Below are 24,852 nucleotides of genomic sequence, written 5' to 3'. Positions count from 1 at the left end.
ACCTGTTGTTGTGACACCTTGTGGGCTGAAGTCAGTGGTGAGGATTCCTAAGGCCAATCCCTCCTGACTGTATACCACCAAACTGTCATGTCCAGCTGCACAGCACAGCACAGCACACTGGTGGCAGTGTCTGGGTCGTGACAATATGAGATACAGTTCTGAGTAGGACTTTGTCAGGCTGTTGCTCATCTAGTCTGTGAGACAGCTGTCCTGCTTGTCAATCAGAGGATCATGAACTCAAGCCTCAATCAACTCTAGAGATTACAATACAAAATCCAGATTGATGCTCCATTTTAGTATTAAAGAATGCAACACTGTCAGAGGTGGTATCTTTTGGATGAAATGTTCAATTGAGACCTGACTTGTCCTTTCACATGAGCGCATAAGATTCCAAGGCATTGTATAAAAGAGCAGGGCAGATGTCCCTGCTGTCGTCATCAATATTTGGTGCTTAATAAAAATTACAAACGGATTAGATAATCATTATTACATTTTTTTTGGGAGCTTGCTGTGCGCAAATTTGCTGCTGTGTTTTCTACATTAAGTTGATGACTACACTGAAAAAAGTATGCCATTGGTTTTAAAGCACTTTGGGCTCTCGAGATCCTGGAAGGGGATAGAGAAATGCAAATTCTTCCTTTATGTAAATGAAAGCTGCCATAGTCACTGAGGACCATTGGCTGCTCTCTCATTTGACAGAGACAGCTGGTGCTGAGTTTAACCTGAGGGTCACCATGCCTCAAGCAAGGGGCCAGGTTCAGAAAGCAGGGTGATCTCAGTCAATACAGAAATTGAACCCACACTGTTAGCGTCACTCTGCAATCCACACCAGCTGTCCAAGTGATAAAAACTGCTGCTTGGCTAATCTGTGAGAGTTGCTCTATCCCTATCAACTTTGGCAGTAGAACCCCTGATGTTCGTGAGGTGGGTGGGTGGGGAGAGGGAGCGATGCTTTGGAAGGTTCATTCTGAATGTGTGCACTCAAAATAACTGAATCTAAAAAAGAGTAACTTGCAGGCACATGATGTACGTGCTTTCATTTTCACCTTTCCAATGGCTGAGTAGGTCACTTCAGAGCAAGTCAGACAAGTGCGGGAATGGGATGACAATATACTAGAGAAAGGTTACCTTTCTTCTAGGGCATTAGTCCACACAATAATGTGACCGCTCTATCACTTGCTGGTATCAGCTTTGACAACTCTGTCTTTTTTGTCATTCTCAAACTGCCATTGTTGGATTTGAAATAAAGTTCTTGAGATTATTAGTACTGTAATTAGTATCCAAGTGATTCTCAAATTCTTTTTGTTGAAGAGCCCCTTTTCAAGTGACTTAGTAATCATGAGCATCTCTGTTCAAATATTAATACTGTAAACTCAATGTTTGTGTTCATCAGTATTCTGTTAAAAGGATTTGCATGAAGTTTTCTGCGGTTGACTGATACAATGAGTATTCATGTGATTCTGTTTATTTGTTCATGGGATGTTGGTGTTATTGCCCATCTCTAATGGTCTTGGAGAAGGTGAGTAAGTTGCCTTGAACTACTGATGTGAGGGAGGGAATTCCAAGATTTTGACTCAGTGACAGTGAAAGAGCGACTGCATATTCCCAAGTCAGAATGGTGAGTGGCTTGAAGAACTGGTAGGTTGTGATGTTGCCATGTGTCTGTTATCCTTGTCCTTCTGAATGGCAGAGGTCACAGGTTTGAAAGGTGCTGTTGGAAGAGCCTTGGTGAGATACTGCTGTGCATCTTTGTTGGTACACCGTACATGAAGAGAGTGAATCTTTGAGGGTGGTCAACCTGTCGAGTTCTCTACCACAGGAGGCTGTGGAACCAAGTCATTGAATGTACTTAGGAGAGAAGTAGATGTCTCCAGACTAAAGGTGTCAAGGAGTATGCAGAGAGAGTGGGAGTATGGCAAAGAGCTTTAGCTATGTTTGTGTTGGAATAGCGGAAGTAGTCTTTGTCGGCTGAATGGTCACTTGGTTCTATTTTCTGTTTCTGTGCTGATATTGTGCATTAAAGCCTCCTTTTCATCCTCCATGAGGATAGTGGGGAAAAGCTGCCTCTCTCTAATCATTTATCTTCACTTGTGGAGTCTGGAATTTGAGCTTCCTTCTTGCAGTTGTCTGTTTATAGTTAACCCTAAGCTCAAACTTATTTTTTATGTGCCATTGATGTCGCAAAACTTTATATATGTACTTGTACAAAATCAAAATACAACAAATGCTGGAAACATTGAGCAGGTCTGGCAGTACCTGTGGGGACAGAAATAGAGTTAAAGTTTTCTTCTGCTCCTAGCCCCACCCCCTATGCACTTTCTGTGTCTCTATTTCACTGTAGCTTTTCTTTCACCCTACTATATACACCATTACAAGCTGGTTACTCCTCACCTATCTTAGGACCAGTTTCGAATCATTATTTCTTCGGATTGGTCCTCATTTTAGCACCTTTATTTTAGCTCCAAGTGAAAGCACGTTTTCAGCTTCTTACAAGGGTACTGTCTCCACTCCCCAGTTTCTTTCATTGCTTATGGTTTCCCACCGTACCCTCATGTGGTACCGTACTCAATGTCTGAAAGATTTCCTTGCAGCTTAATGCATTTGGGTTGTCCACTGTTTTTCACAGTGATTTACATTATTCTAGAATTACATGGGAGATTATTCTGATTTTTAAGGTCAATGTGAAGTCAGCTGTTTTCACACAATGTATCAGACTGTTAAAGTGTGTTCCAAAGCTTTTTATGACTTGTAGGGAAAACACTGTGCCCTATGTGGTGAATCACTTGCCTGGAAGGCCATAAGTCTATCTATGGTGCATGCTGAGGGTGTTGATCTGAGAACAGATAGTGCCATTGCTGCTATGATGCATATAGTAAGACAAAGGAATGGCATTCCAGGCAGCCTTCCCTCAGAAAGAAATGACTAGTTGGATTTAGTGCTGGAGAGTCTAACTTTCTGTACCAGCAGGTTCAAGTCAGTGCCACTGCCTTTCTAGGCAATCTGGTTCATGTTTTCACCTCCATCTGTGTAAAGGAGTTGAATCTAAAGTGTCCTTTCAACTTCCATCATCTAATTTTCAGACTGTGCCTCTTATGCATGTCCATCTGCATAAACTGTATTCTCACAATGTCCTTTGTGATCTTGAATTCTCAGAATCTCTCCCCTCTCACATGAGCGTTCCCAGTTTCTGCAGCCTCTCTCCATAACCCAGTGGTTTGTATCAGTTCAGTTTTCTTGTTCTTCGCTGTCCCCTTCTTAGCTTTGGTGTCTTCCTCATGATATGAAGCCCAAAGCTGTAATAGGTACTGTCAGCTCTGTACAAAACAATCACTCCCTAAGGTTAGTGCTTGGTCTGCCTGGTTATTGATTCTGCATTCTCGACTGTTACTGTACTTTGTACTGATGACATCGAGCTCTTATCCACCAGTATCCCAGATCCCTTTTTCATGTCATATCCTATAGAATCAACTTTCATTGTCACTGTTTTCAAACATTTCCAATCTCCATAAAGAGTAAACTGTGCTGTTTGCAAATTTTAAAAGCTTGGTAATCCACTACAAACCTAAATGATCAGTCTCCGCATAAGTTTTTCATGGAAAATCTCAGTATTTTAGGATATGTTGATTATTCAGTTTGGAGCATTTATTGGTTGAATTGTGTCGCAGTTCATTAGTGATAATTCTCTTTCATGCAGACTGATATTAGCTGTCCAGGATTTCGAGAATACCACGAGAGACTGCAGACCTTCCTCATCTGGTTCATTGAAACAGCAAGCTTCATTGATGTCGATGATGATAAATGGCAATTCTTCCTGGTGTAAGTGTATATCAGATGCATTGCCTGGAACATTTGTAACAGAGTTTGTATTACCTACTGTCTATATCTAAAGTTATAATGTGAATGATGTGCTTAGTTACAGCCAGGGGCATCCTGGTGACTTGAGGCATTTGTTGGTGAAGCAAATATGAGGTGCAATATAACAGGAGAAAGTGAGGACTGCAGATGTTGGAGATCAGAGCTGAAAATGTGTTGCTGGAAAAGCGCAGCAGATCAGGCAGCATCCAAGGAACAGGAGAATCAACGTTTCGGACATAAGCCCTTCTCCAGGGCTTATGCCCGAAACATCAATTCTCCTGTTCCTTGGATGCTGCCTGACCTGCTGCGCTTTTCCAGCAACACATTTTCAGTGCAATATAACATCCAACTGCCACCATTTGTAATCTATAATACACTTCTACAGAGAGCATGGTGATTATAGACTGTCACTGTACTGAGAGAAATTGCAGATTCATTTGGATCTTCAGTTGGATGGGAGGAATGAAAGTAATTATAATATTCAATCCTTTATCATTTTTGTGTTATGCAGATTTGAGAAATATCTTGAAGATGGCTCGCCACGCTTTGCAACAGTGGGATATATGACTGTATACAATTTCTATGCATATCCTGACAAAATGAGACCACGAATAGGGTAGGTAACCAGCAAAATCGCAAACAGAAACGTTCCAGTCCAAAATGAATGCTGTCCAACTGCAAATTGTAATGAGAAATTGCAGGATTGTTAGAGTATGGGATGAGGCCATATGGCCCATCTGCACCAGTTCTCCAAATGAGCTGTTCATCTAGTGTGATTCTTAGTGGGCATCTCCTTGTAACCTTACACATTCCCCTTTTTGGATAATATTTCAGTTCCATCAGACATAGGAACAGAAGTAGGCCGTGCAGCCCGTTGAGTTCAGTCATTTAATGAGGTCATGATTCATGTGATGATCCTCTACTCCCTGTGGCCTTAGACTCTCCCACAGGGGGATGCAACCTTTCCGCATTTACCCTGTCAAGTCCCTGAAAAATCTTGCATGTTTCAAAAAGGTCTTCCCTCATTCTCAAACTCCAATGAGTACAGGTCCAATCTACTCGAGCTCTCCCCATAAGATAGTCCTTCCATTCCTGGTATCAGCTTTGTGAACCTCCTCTGGACTGCCTCAAATACCAGTCTATGCCATATAGAAAATTTGTCAGATGTTATTTTTCCTTCGTGAAACTATGCTGACTCTGCTTGATCATTTTATACATTTCCAAATGCTATGTCATCTGTGTCATTATCCCTCCAAACCTTTCCTATTCATGCACTTATCCAAATGTCTCTTAAACATGGTAGTTGTACCCACATCCACCACTTGCCCAGGAGGTTCATTCCACATGTGAACCACCCTCTGTGAAAAATTTACCCCTCATGCCTTTCCTAAATCTCTCTCCTCTCACCATAAAAATGCACCCCTTAGTCTTGAAATCCCCCATCCTAAGGAAAAGACAACTATCATTAGTTTCATCTATACTCATTATTTTATAAACTCCTATCAGGTTGTCTCTCAACTTCCTACGCTCCAGTGAAAAAAGCCCCAGTCTATCCTGCTTTTATAACTCAAAGCTTCCATACCTGGCAATATCTTTGTCAATCTCATCTGAACCCTCTCCAGTTTAATAATATCCTTCCTATAACTGGGTGACCAGAACTGGACACAGTACTCCAGAAGAGGCCTCACCAATGTCCTGTACAATATGACTTCCCAACTCCTATGCTCAAAGGACTGAGCAATGACGGCAAGTGTGCCAAACGCCGCCTTAACCACCCTGTCTACTCATGATGCAAGCTTCAAAGAATTATTTACCTGAATCCCTGGGTTATTTGTTTGTTGTACCAAAATGCAATATCTCTCATTTTTCAGCCCATTGACCCATTTGATCAAGATCCATTTGTACTCTTAAAAAACTGTCTTCACTGTCTGGTATACCACTAATTTTGGTGACATCCACCGACTTACTAACCATGCCTTCTGTAGTCGCATCCAAGTCATTTATATAAAGTGACAAAGAAAAGAGGTCCCAGAACTGATCCCTGTGAAACACTGCTGGTGACAGGCCTGCATTTCGAAAAGCAACCCCCCTCCAAAACACCAACTCCTGCCGTTAAGCCAATTATGTATCCAGTTGGCAAGCTCACCCTGCACTTTGTGTGACCTAACCTTACATACTGCAGTTCACAATGCAGAATCCTCTCGAAGGTTTTACTAAAGTCCAAGTCAGCAGTGACTACTGCTCTGCCCACACCATCCAAATCTTTAAGACAATGGTAGCCCCAGTCAAAGTTTAGAAAATTAAAATCCCACATTATCGCAACCTTATGCTAGTATATTTTTGAGTTCTCCCCAACGTATTTGTTTCTCAATTTCCGTCTGACTATTGGGGGCCTAGAGTACAATCCCGTCAAGGTGATATTTTTTTCTTTCTTATTTCTAAATTCTACCCATATATTTTCGCTGAATGATTTTTCAGACATTTCTTCTTTAGTTACAGCAAAGTATTCTTTAATCAAAAGTGCCACTCCCACTCCTTTCCTCCTTTCCTATAGCATTTAAAACCCAGCACAGTCCTGTCCAAATCTCAGCCAAGTAATAGCAACGATGTCCCAATCCCATTTTCCTAAACATGCCCTGAGTTCATCAGCCTTATCTGTAAGCCCTCGCGTATTGAAGTAACTGCAATTTGGTTCTTCAGAGTTATTATGTACTCTGATCTCTGTGCTAAGACATTGGTCCCCTTCTAGTTCAGGTTAAACCCATCATTTTTGAACAGGTCTTGTCTATCCCAAAAGACATTCCAATTGTCCAGAAACCTGAGTGCCTGAACAATACACTTTTTTATCCTTTATTTCCTTTTATCCTTTTGTTCCTTCCTTCATTTGAGGTTCGCATTTGCAGTAAACCTATGATTACTACTTTTAATGTTTTTTTTTAAATCTTCTACCTAACCTCTTAAATTTGCTCTGTAAAGTTTTAATCTTTCCCATAAAACATCATCCCTAGCAAAGTGGGCAATAACTTCTGGCTTCTCAATCTCACCTTTAACAATATGCTTGAAATATTTAAAGGCATCCTTAATCCTAGCACTGAAGCCACTCTAAGTTTGCACTCTGTCACAATCTCCTGTCTATGCGTCTGACTGGAGAGTACCCTATAATAATAGTTTCATTAAATTTTGTCAAATACTCCTAGCGAGAATCATTCCTCATGTCCAATAACTGCCCCTTCTATTTTCCTCAGAGCTACTATCCGCTTCAATATTCCCAAAAAATGAATATCTATTTGATAGAGAAATAGTCAGCAGAAACTTTTGAACTATCCTCTTATCTTTTCTGATGGTCACCCATCTATCTGACTGATCCTGTTGTGTTATCATTTCTCTAAATCTACGAGCAATCTCACTCTATACTATTTATATGCTCTTAATAATATTAAGCCTAAGAAAAACCTTCAATAACACCTTTGTAGAATAAACTACTTTTCATTACCGAAAATGTGTTGCTGGAAAAGCGCATCAGGTCAGGCAGCATCCAAGGAATAGGAGATTCGACGTTTCGGGCATGAGCCCTTCTTTCTGATTCCTGAAGAAGGGCTTATGCCCGAATCGTCGAATCTCCTATTCCTTGGATGCTGCCTGACCTGCTGCGCTTTTCCAGCAACACATTTTCAGCTCTGATCACCAGCATCTGCAGACCTCACTTTCTCCTACTTTTCATTACCAACAGAGTGTAATGTTAAAATGCAAAAAAAACACAAATAAAATCAACCACTTAGCTGATTAATTAAACTAAAATGACTCCTCTTCAATAAATTTCTCAAAAGAAAGAAATTTTCTCTCAAACCAACCACACAGAAGACTCGCCAAAATGAAAACAGTCATGAAAACAATAAGCAGTGCTTCAAAAAAAATGCTCTTGCAGTGTTTTAAAACAAAAACTCCCTTTAAAATGTGTATTTTTTTTAACCTTTAATTTAGAATGGAAAAAAAAATTCAGCTGTTTGCTGAAAGCCTTCGAAAAGCTCTTTTTATAAAAGTTCAATTGAAAGCAAAATCACAAATTCTTGCAATGAAAAAAAAATCCCTTTAATGCATGTAGTCTTTTTTTAAACTTTTAACTTTAGGACGAAAATAAACTTCCATTCATTGTAGGCCCATGAAGAGTTTGAGTTTGTTTTTAAAAAAAAAAGTCTGTTTGGAGAGAAGAAAACGTGCATTTTTTTGTTTTTTTTTCAAAAGTCAGTGAAACAAAATGAATAGAAATCTTATTAGTAAACTATAATAACTCTTCTAAGCCTGCAATCCTGGGAGCAGTTGCAAGATCCATGCTGCGCCCAGCTTATGTAATGTATACTGCCATTATGCTATTACATCGTTTATAATAGACTTCAACATTTTCCTAATAACACAGATGCTAAGCTAACTGGCCCATTGTTACCTTTTCATTTGTTTCCATCCTTTTTTTAAATAAGGGTGTTACATTAGCAGTTTTCCAAACTTCGGGGTCTTTTTACAGAATCTAAGGATTCTTGGAAGATTACTACCAGTGTGTTCACTTCCTTTAATATCCTAGGGTACATCCCATCAGGTACAGGGGACTTATCAGCCTTTAACCTCATTAGTTTTGTGCTCACTTTTTTTTCTCTTGTGATAGTTATTCTCAAATGAAAGTACCTCCTCCACTCTTGAGCAGCATGTTCTGCAGTTAATTAGTTGGTGCCTGAGGTAAAAGAAAATCCCAAAACTATAACAGTAAATCTCATTTGAGTCAGACGGCAGTGTACTAATGCCACTTACAATGGATTAAGTTCCTTTACAACTATTTATATATGTTTATTGAAAAAATATCCCATGATCCTGCTCAATGTAAAATTTTGTCTAAAATGGCTGAGCCTAAGGATGAAGTATTAGCATGAGTGAATAAGAGCTTGGTAGAAAGGCTAGGTTTTGAAGACAGAAAAGTGGAGATGCAGAATGGATTTGTGAGGGAATTCTAGGATGTAGTGTTTATTTAACTGAAGAGCTGGCTGTCGTTCAATGGGATGGAGAGTGTGATGGAGATGCACAGGGAGGTGGAGAGTTTGAGGCAGCAGGACAGGACAGTTCCATAGGAGGTCACAGAGGGAGCAGGCAGTGAGGCCACTAAGAAATTTAAACACAAGAATAAGGATTTACTTTGGAGGAAGAGGATGTTTTGAGGCAATGTCAAAGGCTGTAGGGAAGTAAAGATGGAAAATGAGCAATGTTATTTGCAGCAGAAAAGATGCATATGGACTTGACAGTGTTACTACACTTTGAAGAACTTTGGAGAGGTAAGAGAGGATAAACAGGCTTGGTGGTTAGCACTGTTGCCTCACGGCACTAGAGATCCAGGTTCAATTCTAGTCTTGGGTGACCATCTGTGTGGAGTTTGCACATTCTCCCCATGTCTACATGGGCTTCTTCCCAGTGCTCTCATTTCCTCCCATAGTCCATAGATGTGCAGGCTAGGTGGGTTAGCCATGGGGAATATGGGCTTACAGTTATAACATAGGGGCACCTTGGTCTGGGTGTGATGCCCTTCTGCATCTCCTCCACTTGCTGCTCCTCTGACCTTGAGCCCCACCCCTCCAATTGCAATGGGTACAGCACCCCCCTGGTCTTCACCTTCCACCCCACCAATCTCTGCATACATCACATCATCTTCCACCACCTGCAAACAGACATGCAGATCATGGGCCTCCTCCATCGCCTAACCCTTACCATGCCTGGAGGAAAAATGCCACATTCCAGCTTGGGAGCCTGCAACCACACGGGATGAATGTGGATTTCACCAGTTTCTTCATTTCCCCCATCCCAGTCCCAACTTGGCACCACCCTCTTGACCAGTCATACCTGTCTCCCTCCCTTTCTCTTTCTGTTCTGTTCCTTTCCTTTCCTCCCACACCTTCATTTGCCTATCATATTCCCAGCTATGTCCCCCAACTCCCCTCCCACTTATCTCTCAGCCCACAAGCCTCATTCCTGATGAAGGACTTCAGCCTGAAGTGCTGACTGTCCTCCTTCTCGGATGCTGCCTGACCTGGTGTACTTTTCCAGCACCATACTCTCGACTCTGATCTTACTCCAGCATCTGCAGTCCTCATTTTCTCCGAAAGGAAAATGAATGCAAGTTGGAATACAGTGTGTCAGGAAGGGGAGGAGTTAGGTTTAAAATAGAAGGTTCAGGTCAAGTGGAGCAGCCAAAAGAGGCACTGACTGATAAAATTGTTCTGTTTTTTGCATTTCGGTTGTTTTCTATCGATTTGAGTTTTATTTTATTTTTAAAGCCAAATGCTGGTGCTGCCCCCATTCCAAGGTGAAGGACATGGTGCACAGCTGTTGGAGACAGTCCAGAAGTTTTACACAAGGGACCCTGCTGTACTGGACATTACTGGTTAGTGCCTTCATTGAAACCTGTTCAGCAGCCTTTCTTTTTTAAAAGCAAAATGAAGTGTACGGTGTTGAGGATATTCAAATTTAGACCACTTGAAAATATCATGTTCAGAGGACTCCTTGCCCTTTTTCTTGCACAAAAAACATTTTAGCTGGAATTTCTAGCCTCACATAGCCATGGAGGCATGGTATGAGGAAGTGGGTTTGAAGACTTGTTGTGAACCATCTGCTCTTACTGATCAGCCTTTGTAAGCAGTGTTCTTGGCCAGAATCAATTGCTGTAGTTAGTGCCAAGCCTTGTTGAGTTAAGCAGTATATGGTTATACACTGCTGCTGCTCTACATTAGCAATGGATAAGGTGGTGAATGCGCCAATCAAGCGGGCTGCTTTGTCCTGGATGGTGTCAAGCTTCTTGAGTGTTGTTGGAGCTGAACTCATCCAGGCAAGTGGGAAATATTCCATCACACTCCTGATTTGTGTCTTGGACAGGCTTTAGGGAGTCAGGAGGGAAGTTACTCACTGCGGGATTCCTAGCATCAGACCTACTGTTGTAGGCACAGCATTTATATAGCTCATGTACTTCAGTTTCTGATCAATAGTAACTCCCAGGATGTGGACAGTGGAGGATTCAGAGAATGCAATGTCATTCAACGTCAAGGAGGGAATGCTTAGATTCTTTCTTGTTGGAGATCATTGCCTGGTATTTGTGTAGTACTGATGTCATTTGGCATTTATCAGTCCAAGCTTCAAGGTTATCCAGGTAAGCATGTGGGCATGGATTACCTCATTGAATATTTTGGGAAGCTGTACACAGCAATCATGTTTTGCTAATGTAGCAGCAAGTATAGAGACATTCAGTTGTTTTAAACAACAAATGGTACATAATCCTGGGCAAGGAATTCTGCAGTGGAATTTATTGGGTTGAATAACCTATCATCATTTAAGCTTGCAGTAATTTCTGTTCAAAATCCTGCATTTTTTAAGGGCGTTTGTTTTGGAATTTCAGCTGAAGAGCCATCCGAGGATTTTGTGAAATTACGAGATTTTATTCTCGCCAAACTGTGCCACGATCTCCAAGCCTTTGCACCTGAAAAGCTCAAGAAAGGATTCAGTGCTGAAATGATAGAAGAGGCCCGACGAACATGGAAGATAAATAAGGTAATGGTTGTCTAGAACACTTTACAGACTGTATTCTGGGCTTCAGGCTCCATCAGACATACTGAATCACACACCTTCATGGCCTGTGTGGGCTCTGATGCAGTCACCTACACACTTTGAGGTGCTGTCTTTCAGGTGAGAGGTTAAACTGAGACCTCATCTGCCCCTCACGTGGGTGCTTTAAAAAAACAATTGCACAGTCCTATTTGGAAGAAGACCAGGGAGGCCTTCCTAGTGACCTTACCAATATTTCAAAAAGCCACAAAAATAGATTCCCTGCATTACAACAGTAACTGCATATGAGAAAGTACTTCATGACAGTAAAGGATTTGGAGATGTCCAAACAATGTAAAGGACACTAGTCTTATCTTTCTTTTAACAGTTCCATAAACACCCGTTTCAGCCCTTGTGCTCCCCTTTCCTACACATCCAACTTTCTATCCAGTTATGTTCCCTCTTGTATAATGTGCTGTAGTATTCCTCTTGTAAGACATCTTTTTGACAGTATTCTGAGAATCCACATACTTAACATCTGCTGATGTCTTTGTCAATGTCCTTGAGAGAACATGAGGGACAAGGCAAGCTTGGAGAGCCAGCTGATGTTTTCAGAGTCATGTTTGTGTATGACAACAAAATCTTAAGAGTATAGATACAAGGAGTGCAGTCTGAACATAATCCGTTACTTCTTTGGTTAAATATGGCATAACTTAAGATATCTACATTGGGTGGCAGCCTTCGTTTCCTGTGCATGTTTTGATGTTTTCTAATCAGTTTGTTTAGAGCTGTTATTAATCGCCTCTGGAACAGGTGGGATATTACTACTGTCCCACAAGAGCCCTCTCTGACGCATGGTTTATTGTTTCACGAAAGCTGCTATTCCAATTTAGCTGGTTAATTTGCTGTAAAGCTGACCTGTCAGTTACCCCCTCAGCCATGTTGTGTAATACTCATTCTTCTATGTTAGTTAGAACGTGACTCTAGCAAAAATTATTTTCAACAGACCATTGAGCCACATTGCAGGAAATAGAGGTGGGTTCAGGGAACACAGAAACCTTTGCAACATTATCTTCAGCCTTCAACAAATACAAAATAAATATCACAATCAACAAATGAGACTCTACTGTGCTTTTGTTGACCTAAAAAAGGCTTTTGACAGATGGAGGCCCTGTAGAAATTCTTAGCCCGACTTGACTGTTCTTGTCAAGATACAGCAGTTTCACAATGGAATGATAGCCAGATCACTGACTGACTGCACTGATTCTTCTGAGGTGACATGGTATGAGGTACAGTCCCTGTACCCTTCAGGATGTTCTTTACTGCCATGCTTTCTGGACCATTTCATGGGAATGTTGATGAAGCGTCCATCCCACCCAGAACAGACAGCAATCTCTGCAACTTGACATAACTGAAATCTTAAACTAAGGTATGAGAGATGATGACTGGAGAATTGCTGTATGCTGGTGACTGCCTTCATGTCTCACTGAGAGTACGACCTTCAAAGGATCATGGGCTGTTTTTTAAAAGAAGCTGATGACTATGGGCTTATCATCAACTTAAGGAATTCTGTTTCCCACCAACAGTCCTGAAGCTGACTTCACCCATCTCAGAAGCACAATTCCCAGAAATGTGAGCCTTGACAGTGAGTTGGTAAATAGACATGATTTAGAGGAACTGGTGGTGTACTCGGGTAGACAAAAATCACACAATACCAGGTTATAGTCCCAGAAGGTTTATTTGGAGGCACGAGTTTTCGAAGCTAGTTGTGGTGTTGTCTGATTTTTAACTTTGTCAATGGTAAATAGAATTACACGAGACATTGTGGATGAAACACAGCATCCAACTTGCATAAAACTTGCATAATACTGAGCCTTCTGTAGGTCTGTGACATGGCCTTTAACTCTGGATATATTAAGCAGTTGTACAGATTCCACATGAGATGCATTCAGAACATCATGGGTATCATACAATAGGAAAAAGTGCCCAACACTGATGTACTTCCAAGAGACGAAACATCTGGAATTAAACAGCCACCCTTATCAGAGACTAGGTCAGATGAAGTAGATATGCACTGGGCAACTGTCTGTGTGGAGTTTGCATATTCTCCCCAGATCTGCGTGGGTTTCTTCATGGTGCTCTGGTTTTCTCCCACATCCAAAAGATCTGCAGGTTAGGTAAATTGGCCATGCTAAATTGCCCATAGTGTTAGGTGTAGGGGAATGGGTCTGGGTGGGTTGCTCTTCGAAGGGTCGGTGTGGACTTGTTGGGCTGAAGGGCCTTTCCCCACACTGTAGGGAATCTATCTAAACTAATAATCACAAAGGTGGTCATCGCTTAAACTTAGACTGCCTGTGAGGTAGGCCAAAGTGAAGGTTCAAAGACTCCTCAAAGGTGAATCTCAGGAAATGTGATATGTCTGTCACTGACTGGGAGAAAAGTGCACAAGAAAAGACCACCTGGGGAGTGAGCTCAAGTGAGTGAGCCTTGCTTCCTTCAAACAGTGAGCTATATAGGCAGCTAAGTACAAAAGATTAGACATTGCCACCAGTATCCGGCTATTCATCTGTGCCCACACACTGGAAAGCTGGGATCGTCTGCTTTCAGCCGCCACAGTTAGAATAGAACGCACAGCAGGTTATACACAGTTTGATAGGTGAAGATCTGGTAGATGGAATATAATGTGGGAAAATGTAAAATTCACTTTTGCAGAATTACTGTTCCAGTGCATGCGTCACACAGGTAAAGAATGTAATAAAGAAGGCTAATGGAGTACTGTCTTTTATTACGAGAGGAATTGAACATGAATGTTAGGAGATTCTGTGCTTCCGTTATTCAGACCATTGGTGAGACCACATCATGAATATTCTGTGCAGTTTTGGTCTCCTTATTTAAGGAAGAATGTAAATGCAGGCAATTCAGAGGAGGATTACTAGATTAATACTTGGAATACTTGAGTCTTAGATGCCATTTTGACCCTTGAGAAGTACTATCAATGCTATGAGAGATTCACATTTTCGGCATCAGCTGGGAAGGACAGGCGTTCGAACGTCAGCATCCTTGAAGTAGCCAGTGACACCGGTATCGTGGCCATGAGCATCTGAAAACCAACTCCACTGCGCTGGCCACATATGCTTGGGATGCGCAAGTTCTAATGATCAAAGTGAATCTTCTTTCACCCAGCTCAAGGAAGGCACTCAATTGAGAAGAAGACAAAGGAGGTGTTTCAAAGACTGCTTGGAGACTTCCCACAAGAATTGCAATATAGACATCAATGCCTAGGAGATCTTTGTTTCCAAGAAACTGACTGGAAGCCCTCTAAGAGGACTCAATTCTTTGAGGACACCCGTTGGTAAGAGGAAGTATGGAAAAGGAATGCCAGCAATCTCAAGGCAAAGGACCACTTCCACTTCCCAGAAGCACCTACCAGTGTGTGGTCAGATGCAGCCCTAGGACTGGGCTCATCGGTCACACAAGGACCCACCAAACCCATTACCAGCGAACAGAATTTCCTAGGTAGTCAATCATACAATGACGATGGCCAGGAATCAGGAAAACTTGGCCAAACTAGGCATTTTTTTTTCATGCAGTTCAGAAGAGTAGGGGGTGACTTGATTGTGAATTTCAAATCCTGAATGGTCTTGACATGGTGAATGTGAAAAGAGTATTTCCTCTTGTGGGTAAGACCAGAACTAGGGGTGCCATTTTTACACTAGGGTTGTCCTTTTAGGATGCAGATCAGGATAATTTTTTTTTGAGAATTGTGTAGCGTTGGTACCTTCTGCCTCTCAAGATGATCAAAATGAAGCCATTGAATATTCTTAAGGCAAAGGGAAGGGGAAAGCAGGGGAATTCAAGTATACTGAGGGTAGATGGGAATGTGAAATTTGGGGGACAGATCAACCATGATCTTATTGAATGACAGGGCAAGTTTCAAGGGCCAAGTGGTCTGTTTCTGCTCCCAGTTTGTATATTTGTATGACTCTATGCACATAAGGGGCCATCATCAGTAACAAAGGGAAGCCAAAACAATAGAATCTGAAGTGGCCAGGGGATTTCTTTTTGATATGCAATTTCTAGTAGTGTGCGCTTCCATTTGTGAAAATTGCCAAATAGAGTGCACGTATGATCAAGCTTCATACAATCATTGAATCTTCGAGTACGGGGAAGGATGTACTTGCTGCCTCCGTGCAGGGCAGCTCACCTAGTCTTGCTTTTCTGCCTTTTCCACATAGCCCTGCTTTTTATTTCATTTTGATAATTGCCCATTGGCAGTGTCGTGCCAAGAATTGGACAGACTACCCCAGTTAAGGCTGAACCAGTGTTCTATAAAGGTTAATCATAACTGTTTATAAAACCACTTTTTCAACTTTTCTTGCCATCTTTAATTGTTTGTTCAGATATATCCCCGGGGCCCTACACACTTCTTAGAATTGCACCTTTTATTTCATGTTGTTTCTCTGTCTTCCTATAAAACTGTAACACTTCTTGCATTAAATACAATGTGCTAAGTTGTTATTGACCAGACCAAAACCCCTCAAAATATTTTAAGAAGGTAACATAGACCCTAACGTTTTCTTATTTTATACATAGATGTGAAGTGCCGTGATGCAGCTGGTTAAACTACTCCAACATTAAGCAAAACATAATAGTGAAAAGAAAGAGGAATTTAAAATAATTTAACAGAATAATAGAGAACAGTACCTAGTACAAATTAACTGTTCCAGTATAATAACTTTCCATAAATACACACCTTTCAAAAAGGCAAATTCAGACACAGATTCTTACATATAGTTCTCCAGCCCAGGAAGAAGAAACATCAAGAGAAAATTGAGTGTCACAGCCATGAGATATTCACTGAAGCTTCCAACTCTTGAGACCGCAGACAGTTTCTGACCTCCTGAAAAAAACAAAACCCAGAAATCTGGATGTGAGAGCTGGCCACGTCCATTCAGGCTGCTTCCATCGTTCCAACTTGTAAAATAAACCTAAAAGCTTCGCATGTTGTTTAGTCTAGTGGTTCTGGTAGATTGCTTGTCACTTCTGCCTTACACGCACTCTTTAAAAAAAAACGAACAAAATAACCTTTTAAAGTGACAGAAACGTTGCAACATGTCTAACCAGACCACAAACTTGTCATGTTCTCTTGAATGATCATTTTCATACTTGCAGCTCTCATACTTCAGATTTTGTCATTCACAAATTTTGAAATTGCAGGCACACCCAATAAAAATCATGGCTCCAAACACTGATCCCTGGGAATAGAATAGAACCCCTACAGGGGAAAAGACCTTTGTTATTCACTAGGGTTGGGGAAGTACAAAACTAGAGGGCATAATTTTAAGGTGAGAGGAGGAAGATTTAAAAGGTACCTTGGGGGCAACATTTTTACACAGTATGTGGAATGAACTTCCAGAGGAAGTGGTACAGTTACAAAATACTTTTAGAGATGGGGCATGAACAGAAAATGTCCCAAAAAAAGTCCCAACCTATTTAGCCTCTTCTTATAACTCAAACCCTCCAGTCCTAGCAACATTCTTGTAAATTTTTTTCTGTACCTTCTCCAATTTAATAGTATCCTTCCTTTGATGTCAGTCATGGTGGAAATTGTCCATTTCATTCAAATGTGACTTGACAGCAAGAGTTCATAAAGTGCTTTTGAACACATGAGGCAGACATTCAATAGAAGTGGCACTAGTCAAATTTACAGTCTTCCACACACTGGGTTGTAATTAGTTACATTTCAGATTCCTTAAATATTTAAATAGGGTTTGTGCTTCGTTTCAGATTTCAGTACACTTCAATGGGCAAAATGATGTCAATTTGAAGGCAGCCATTTCAATAGATGGAAGGTCTGGAATGTTAACCTACAGCATTAACACTGCTTTTTTTTCTCCACAGATGCTACCAGACCTGACTATTTCCAACATTTTGTTTTTATTTATGATATCCAGCATCTGGAGTTTTTTTGCTTTTGTTTACTTGTCTGGGTTCAGGCAAGTTATAACAGTGATTCATAATCTCATTATTGCTCATTGATTTGTCACAAGATCTCTGGGTATGTTGAGAGAGTGTCCAGAACAAGGAAAAGGTTGACACACCAGGTAGAGACGTGTCTCAAGGAAATTTTGCATCCAAGACAGCTATGTTGCTCACATTGCTCTCTATGTTAGATTTTATATAAAGAATATCATTCCTTGATTGCACATGGTCTCCAAGGCCCATCTATAGATTCAGTGCAAGTGGGTATGGCACCACCTCCATTCAGAGAGATGGACACTAAGCCCAGCGAGCACCTACCTAATTTCCTCTTCCCATTGTCCTCTACCTGTTCTTTGCCTTCACTCTGAGCCTCTGTCCTCATCCCACTTTAAACCTTGAATTTTTAATCTCCTGTTTAGTTGGACAGTCTTCATCAATATCTCGGGGGGCTGTTCTCAAGCACTAGCTTAACAAGCGATTGTGTTTGACTGGCAGACACCCAAACTATCAAATTTCCTGTTGCAGTTGTGGGGAGGCAATGACTTAATGGTAATTTCACAGGATTAGTAAATCCACCTGGGTTCTGGGGGGCAGGGGTTTGAATCCCATCATGGCAAATGATGTGACAATATTGTGGGGGATTGGTTGGTCCTGGTTCTCCTGAATGTGGGGTGTTGTAAATCTGGTGCAAATTGGACAAAAGAAGCATGAGTGGGTGGGGTCAGGCTTACACAAAGCCAGGCTTTTAGTTTTGCTCTCTGTTTTCGAAGTTGGGATTTTAGAATTGAAGTTGCTAGATACATCTCGCTCTCTCTCGCTCTCCACACGCGCGTGCCACTGCTGGCAGCGCATTCCATGCATTCACAATCTTAGTACCATTCCAATGCGATCTCATGTTATATCATGTTACAGCAGGACAAACTTTAGTCTGACCAATCATATCACATCTGGAAAGCAGCACCTTCCACTTGCCTTTAAATAAGATAAAAGTTACGGACTAGGCTATTTCTTGATCTGTTTTGAGGAACTTGGTCTGGTTAATAACAATGGTCACATTTGAAATAATTAAAAATCTGGAATAAAAAAACTAGTCTAATGACAATGATGTAACCATTGTCCATTGTCATAAAACTCATCAAGCTCGCTAATGTCCTTTCGGGAAGGAAACTGCCATCCTTACTTGGTCTGGCCTACATGTGACTCCAGACACACACAATTGATTCTTAACTGTTCTCTGGCCAGTTAAGGGACAGGAAATAACTGCAGGGCTAGCCAGGGACACCCACATCTTGTGAACAAATAGAACAAAAATTGTTGTCCTCTTTAAGTATAGAAATGGCAGCATTTTAACAATGAGCCAGAGCTTCAGTGACATTGAAACTCTAATGAGACCTTTTGGAAACCTTTCAGCATCACTCGCGACGTGTGTATGAGATTCTTCGGCTACGCGTGACCAACATGAGTGATCCCGTGCAAAGCAGCGAGTACCGACTGGATGTGAAACGCAGACTTGCTATTCCTTTTAAGGTATTTCGAACTATGAAGAACAGATCTGGAGCAATGATTTTTTGGAGGTGGACGTAGGAAGGGGATGAATGGAGATATGGGTGGGGATACCAAAGTAAAATGTCAGGGTCATCCACTCTACATTCCTGACCATGTTACATGTTAGAACATAGAAACGTACAGCACAGAACAGGTCCTTCGGCCCACGATGTTGTACCGAGAATTATTCCTAATCTAAAATAAAATAACCTAGCCTACACACCCCTCAATTCACTGCTGTCCACGTGCATGTCCAGCAGTCGCTTAAATGTCCCCAATGACTCTGGTTCCACTACCACCGCTGGCAGCGCATTCCATGCATTCACAATTCTCTGCGTAAAGAACTTACCTCTGATGTGTCCTGTATGCTTTCCTCCTAATATCTTAAAACTATGACCCCTCGAGCCAGTCAATCCTGCCCTGGAAAAGTCTCTGGCTATCGACTCCACCCATGCCTCTCATTACCTGATTGAGGTATAGAAAGTAACCTCTCTTCCTCCTCCTCTCCAGAGAAAAAAGTTGGAGCTCAGTCAACCTCTCTTCGTAGACCAGCCTTCCAGTCCAGGCAGCATCTTGGTAAACCTTCTTTGCACCCTCTCCAAAGCCTCCGTATCTTATAATAGGGTGACCAAAACTGGACACTATATTCCAAGTGTGTCTCACCAGGGTCTTGTAGAGCTGCAGCAAAACCTCACGGTTCTTAAACTCAATCACCCTGAAAGCCAAAACACCATAATGCTTTCCTAACAACCCTATCCACTTGGGTGGCAACTTTGAGAAAACTATGCACTTGAATACTAGGATCCCGCTGTTCCTCCACACTGCCAAGAATCGTGTCTTTAATCCTATATTCAGCATTCGAGTTTGATCTTCCAAAATGCATCACTTCGCATATATCCGGGTTGAACTCCACTGCCATTTCTCCACCCAGCCCTGCATCCTGTCAGTGCCACGCTGCAACCTGTAACAGCCTGTAATAATACTATCAACAGCACCTCCAATCTTGGTGTCATCGGCAAATTTATTAACCCACCCCTCAACCTTCTTATCTAAGTCATTTATAAAAACTACAAAGAACAGAGCCCTGCGGGACACCACTCAACACTGACCTCCAGGCATAATAATTTCCATTTACAACCACACTCTGCCTTCTGTCAGCTAACCACTTCTGAATCCAGACAGCCAAATCTCCCTGTATCCCATACCTCCCTGACTTTATGAATGAACCTTCATGAGGAACCTTATCAAATGGCTTGCTGAAGTCCATATACACCCCATTCACTGCTCAACCTTCATCGACCTGTCTTGTTACCATCTCAAAGAACTCAATAAGATTTGTGAGGCATGACCCTTCTGCCCTCCAAGCCTGAGCTGATCAAAATCCACTGTCTAAACCTGTCGCCCAATTCCTAGGCATCTGTATCCCTCTGCTTCCCCACCTCCTCTCACATCTGTCCAGATGCATCTTAAATGAATCTACCGTGCCTGCCTCTATTATCTCTGCTGGCAATATGTTCCAGATGCCCACCACTCTCTGTGTGAAGTACTTACCGTGTGTATCCCCCTTAAACTTTTCACCTCTCGCCTTGAAAGCATGACCTCTCATTATTGAATCCCTCACCCTGGAAAAAAGCTCATCTCTGTCTACCCTGTCTATACCCTTCATGATTTTGTAAATCTCAATCAGGTCCCCTCTCAATCTCCTTTTTTCTATTGAAAACAATCCTAACCTACTCAACCTCTCTTCATAGCTTCCATGCCGGGCAACATCCTGGTAAACTTTATCTGCACCCTCTCCAAAGTGTCCACATCCTTTTGGTAATGTGGCAACCCGAACTGTACAGAGTATTCTAAATGTGGCCAAACCAATGATTGTATAACTTTAACATGACCTGCCAGCTCTTATACTCAATAACCCATCCAATGAAGGCAAGCATACCATATGCCTTCTTGACCACTCTATCCATCTGTACAGCAACCTTCGGGGTACAATGGACCTGAACTCCCAGATCTCTCTGCTCATCAAGTTTTCCCAAGGCTCTTCTGTTTACTGTATAAATCACTCTAGAATTAAACATCCTAAAATGCATCACCTCACATTTGCCTGGATTGAACTCCATCTGCTACTTCTCCAGTCTATCTATATTCTCCTATATTCTTTGACAGTCCCCTATGCTTTCTGCTACTCCACCAATCTTTATATCATCTGCAAATTTGCTGATCATACTAACAGTGCCCTCTTCCAGATCATTAACAACAACAGTGGCCCCAACATTGACCCCTGTGGAACATCAGTGGTCACCTTTCTCCATTTTGAGAAACTCCCTTCAACTACTACTGTCTGTCTCCTGTTGCTCAACCAGTGCTTTATCCACCTAGCTAGAACACCCTGCACACCACGTGACTTCACTTTCTCCATTCGTCTACCATGGGGAACCTTATCAAACACCTTACTAAAGTCCATGTATATGATATCTACATCTCTTCCTTCATCTATCAACTTGATCACTTCCTCAAAGAGCTCTAAGTTAGTAAGGCGTGATCTCCCCTGCACAAAACCATGTTGCCTGTCACTGAGAAGCCCATTCTTTTCCAAATATAAATAGATTTTATCCCTCAGTACCTTCTCCAGCAACTTTCCCACCACTGACGTCAGGCTAACTGGTCTGTAGTTACCTGGATTTTCCCTACTACCTTCCTTGTATAGGGAGACAACATGAGCAACCCTCCAGTCCTCTGGCACCTCACCTGTATCTAAGGATGCTACAAAGATATCTGTCAGGGCCCCAGCTACTTCCTCTCTCTCCTCCCTCAGCAACCTGGGATAATTCCTCAAAGTTTTCATTCACAACAAGATCCCTTTCGTTAGTGAAAACCAAAACAAAAAACTCATTTAGGTCTTCCCCTAGCTGCTCAGACTCCACGCACAAGTTCCCTATGCTATCCCTGACTGGCCCTACCTTCTCTCTGATCATTCTCTTATTCCTCACATATGAGTAAAATGCCTTTGGGTTCTCCCTAATCCTTCCTGCCAAACCTTTTTCGTGCCCCCTCCTGGTTCTCCTCAGTCCATTTCTGAGCTCCTTTCTATCAAGCCTGTAATCCTCTAAACCTGTACGAGACCTTTGCTTCCTCCACCTTAGGTATGCTGCCTTCTTCCTTTTGATGAGAAGCTCCTCTGTTCTCGTCATCTAAGGCTCCTTAATCTTACCTGTTCTTGCCTGTCTCAGAGGAACAAATTAGTGCATCACTCCCAACAACTGCTCCTTAAACAGTCTCCACATGTCTGTTGTGCCCTTTCTAGGGAACAATTGCTCCCAATTTGTATTTCCCAATTCCTGTCTGATAGCATCATAATTTCCTTTTCCCCCAATTAAATATCTTCCCATGGGAACTGCTCCTTTCCCTCTCTGTGGCTATGGTAAATGTGAGGCAGTTATGGTCACTGTCACCAAAGTGTTCTCTCACCCAGGAGATCTGACACCTGTCCTGGCTCATTATTGAGCACCAAATCCAAAATTGCCTTCTCTCGCTCTCTCTCTCTCTGCACTGCCCCCCCCCCCCCCCCCAAAAAAAATCACCCTGTCTACATACTGAGTAAAGAAACCTGACAAAAATGGCTCCATCCAAACCATCTGCACTTAGGAGGTTCCAGTCAATACTGGGAAAGTTGAAGTCACCCATAACAACAACCCTGCTACATCTGCGTTTTTCCAAAATCTGCCCGCATATGAGTTCTTCGATCTTCTTACTTCTGTTTGGGGGTTTTCTCCAGACCCCCTATGACTTGACTGCTCCTTTGCTGTTCCTAACTTCCACCTATACTAACCTTCGTCGACAAACTTCGTTTCTGTAGCTGTGACGCTCTTTCTGATTAGCATTGCTACGCTGCCTTCTCTTTTTCCACCCTCCCTATTCTTGTTAAACATTCTCAACCCAAGCAACCATTCCTGCCCCTGTGAAACACATGTCTCCATTATGGCCACAATATCATAGAGCATGGATCAGTACTTGGGACTAAGTTCATCACTCTTATTTCTGACACTCCTTGTGTTAAAACAGACACACTTTAACCAATTCCTTTGTTTCATCACGTGAAAAACCTTCCTGATAGGGCAGTGACAGGATGTGGTGAATCTATCTAAAATTGTTCGCCCCCCTCAGATGTATAGCTCTGGTTCCCACCCACCCCCCGCCAAACTAGTTTAAACCCTCCCGAACCACACGAGCAAATCTCCCACCCAGGACATTGTGCCCCTCCAGTTCAGGTGCAACCCGTCCTTCATGTGCAGGTCCCACCTTCCCCAGAAGGCATCCCAGTGATCTAGATATCTGAAGCCCTCCCTCCTCCACCACCTTCGTGGCACCGGTAGCAAACCTGAGATCACTGTTTGTCGTGCTCTTCAGCTTCCAACCTAGCTCTCTATAGTCACTTTTCAGATCCTCAATCCCTTTCCTGGCTATATGTTGGATGCAGTAGGGAATCAAAGGAGAGGGAAGAACGTTAGATGATTGTCTGTGCTGTGTCCTTTCTGATCCCAAGTGCAGAGACCTCTTCTGTGGGAGCTTTGTTTCATTTCTTGTTTAACTCTTCCAGAAAAATAAAAAAGAAGCAACACGTCTTTCCCGGTTGATGCCAGAAGATTGGCTTGCACAGCAGGCAGAGATGAGTGTAAGCCAAGAGCAGGAGTACTTGGAGGAGACCTATCAGAGCACTGTGGAACAGTACCGACGTATCCTGGAGCGCTTAGCACGTGTCTGAATTCAGTTGCAAATCTTGCTCTTGTCTTGATGCAGGAGTCCAGATTAGTTAACTGGAGATTGTAATATTGCTGCATTGTTCAAGGAACTGTTCCTTATCACAATAAGTAAATGGTTTTCCATTGAAATTGGAGCACTCGGTCAATGTGAAGCCTTTCTCTGCTCTTGTGTACAGTTTGCTAAGCGTCAATCAGATAGCAAGATAAACATCTTTTTAAAATGTATATATAGAAGCACTGTACTATATATTTTTAAAAAAGACATTTATTCAGTTTTACTCTTGGAATCTCCAGCCATATGTAATGGCAATCTATGATTTTGGTGGGAGGATAAGGCCTCAAAATACTCACTTTAGCAGAGAAAGGCACTACTTTCTTTTGGCATTGGATAAAAGCAAATAAAATCTTCATTTTTATCTGATCGCTGAACTCTCAAGCTTCCAAAGTTAAACCAGTTGAGTCTTTATTCTGTAGCACTGTTTACCTCTGAGAAAGATAAATATACCAAATCCTTTTTCCTGTAAACAGTGTGGTACTTTGAAATGGCATTGCTAATGCACTCAACAGTGTTAGAATACTACCAGTAGTAGTTTGTAAGGTTTAAAAAGTATGTGTCATACATATATATTCATGATCATTCGGTCACCGGATCTCAACAGTTAGGGTCAGACAGACCAGAAAGCAGGCAAGCAGCAGCAAAGTGTGCTCAGAGTTCTCTACCCTTTCCTTGCCGTGCATGTACGAGTAAGGGAGCAAGGCTATCTTTCCAACAGGGACAGACAGGCCTGGCTAATAATGGTGGATAAAAGAACTCTTATGACTGTTTTCGGTACCCTGGCAATCAGCAGGAATCCGCTTCAAAAAACTCTGGAATCCAGGTTGCTGAGAGTGAGAGACAAGTTGGACCTCCTCACTCTGGCGCACCATCAGAGAGAACTGGAAGACATAGAGAATCCCAAAGGAAAGTCAGGCCCGGCGAGATGTGGCCAATAAAGGTGCCCGTGTCTGAATGAAGAGATCCTGCTCTGATGAGCCCGTCAATCACATACAGCAAGGCAGGCTGTTCTTTTTTTTTAGTTTTAGCAATTTCCTAGGAACTCCTTTCCACCTTCCCTTATTCGAGCACCTGTTTTGAGGTGTC

At 42.0% G+C, this 24,852-nt stretch overlaps 1 protein-coding gene across 1 annotated transcript in view; it reads left to right on the top strand.

The window, feature by feature from the left end:
• hat1 (histone acetyltransferase 1) overlaps positions 1–24,132 on the top strand; it is a 46,656-nt gene extending 22,524 nt beyond the window's left edge. Inside the window, exons 6-11 of the mRNA XM_060821020.1 lie at positions 3,695–3,816; positions 4,367–4,471; positions 10,167–10,273; positions 11,279–11,430; positions 18,817–18,933; positions 23,549–24,132. Of these exons, the coding sequence (XP_060677003.1) occupies positions 3,695–3,816; positions 4,367–4,471; positions 10,167–10,273; positions 11,279–11,430; positions 18,817–18,933; positions 23,549–23,713 (768 nt within the window). The 3' untranslated portion in view covers positions 23,714–24,132. The remainder of the gene's footprint in view (positions 1–3,694; positions 3,817–4,366; positions 4,472–10,166; positions 10,274–11,278; positions 11,431–18,816; positions 18,934–23,548) is intronic.
• Positions 24,133–24,852: the final 720 nt, after the last annotated feature.

Source organism: Hemiscyllium ocellatum, chromosome X, assembly GCF_020745735.1.
Source record: "Hemiscyllium ocellatum isolate sHemOce1 chromosome X, sHemOce1.pat.X.cur, whole genome shotgun sequence".
Lineage (NCBI taxonomy): Eukaryota > Metazoa > Chordata > Chondrichthyes > Orectolobiformes > Hemiscylliidae > Hemiscyllium > Hemiscyllium ocellatum.
Note: the sequence above shows the minus strand (reverse complement) of the source record. Positions and strands in the feature narration are given on the sequence as shown.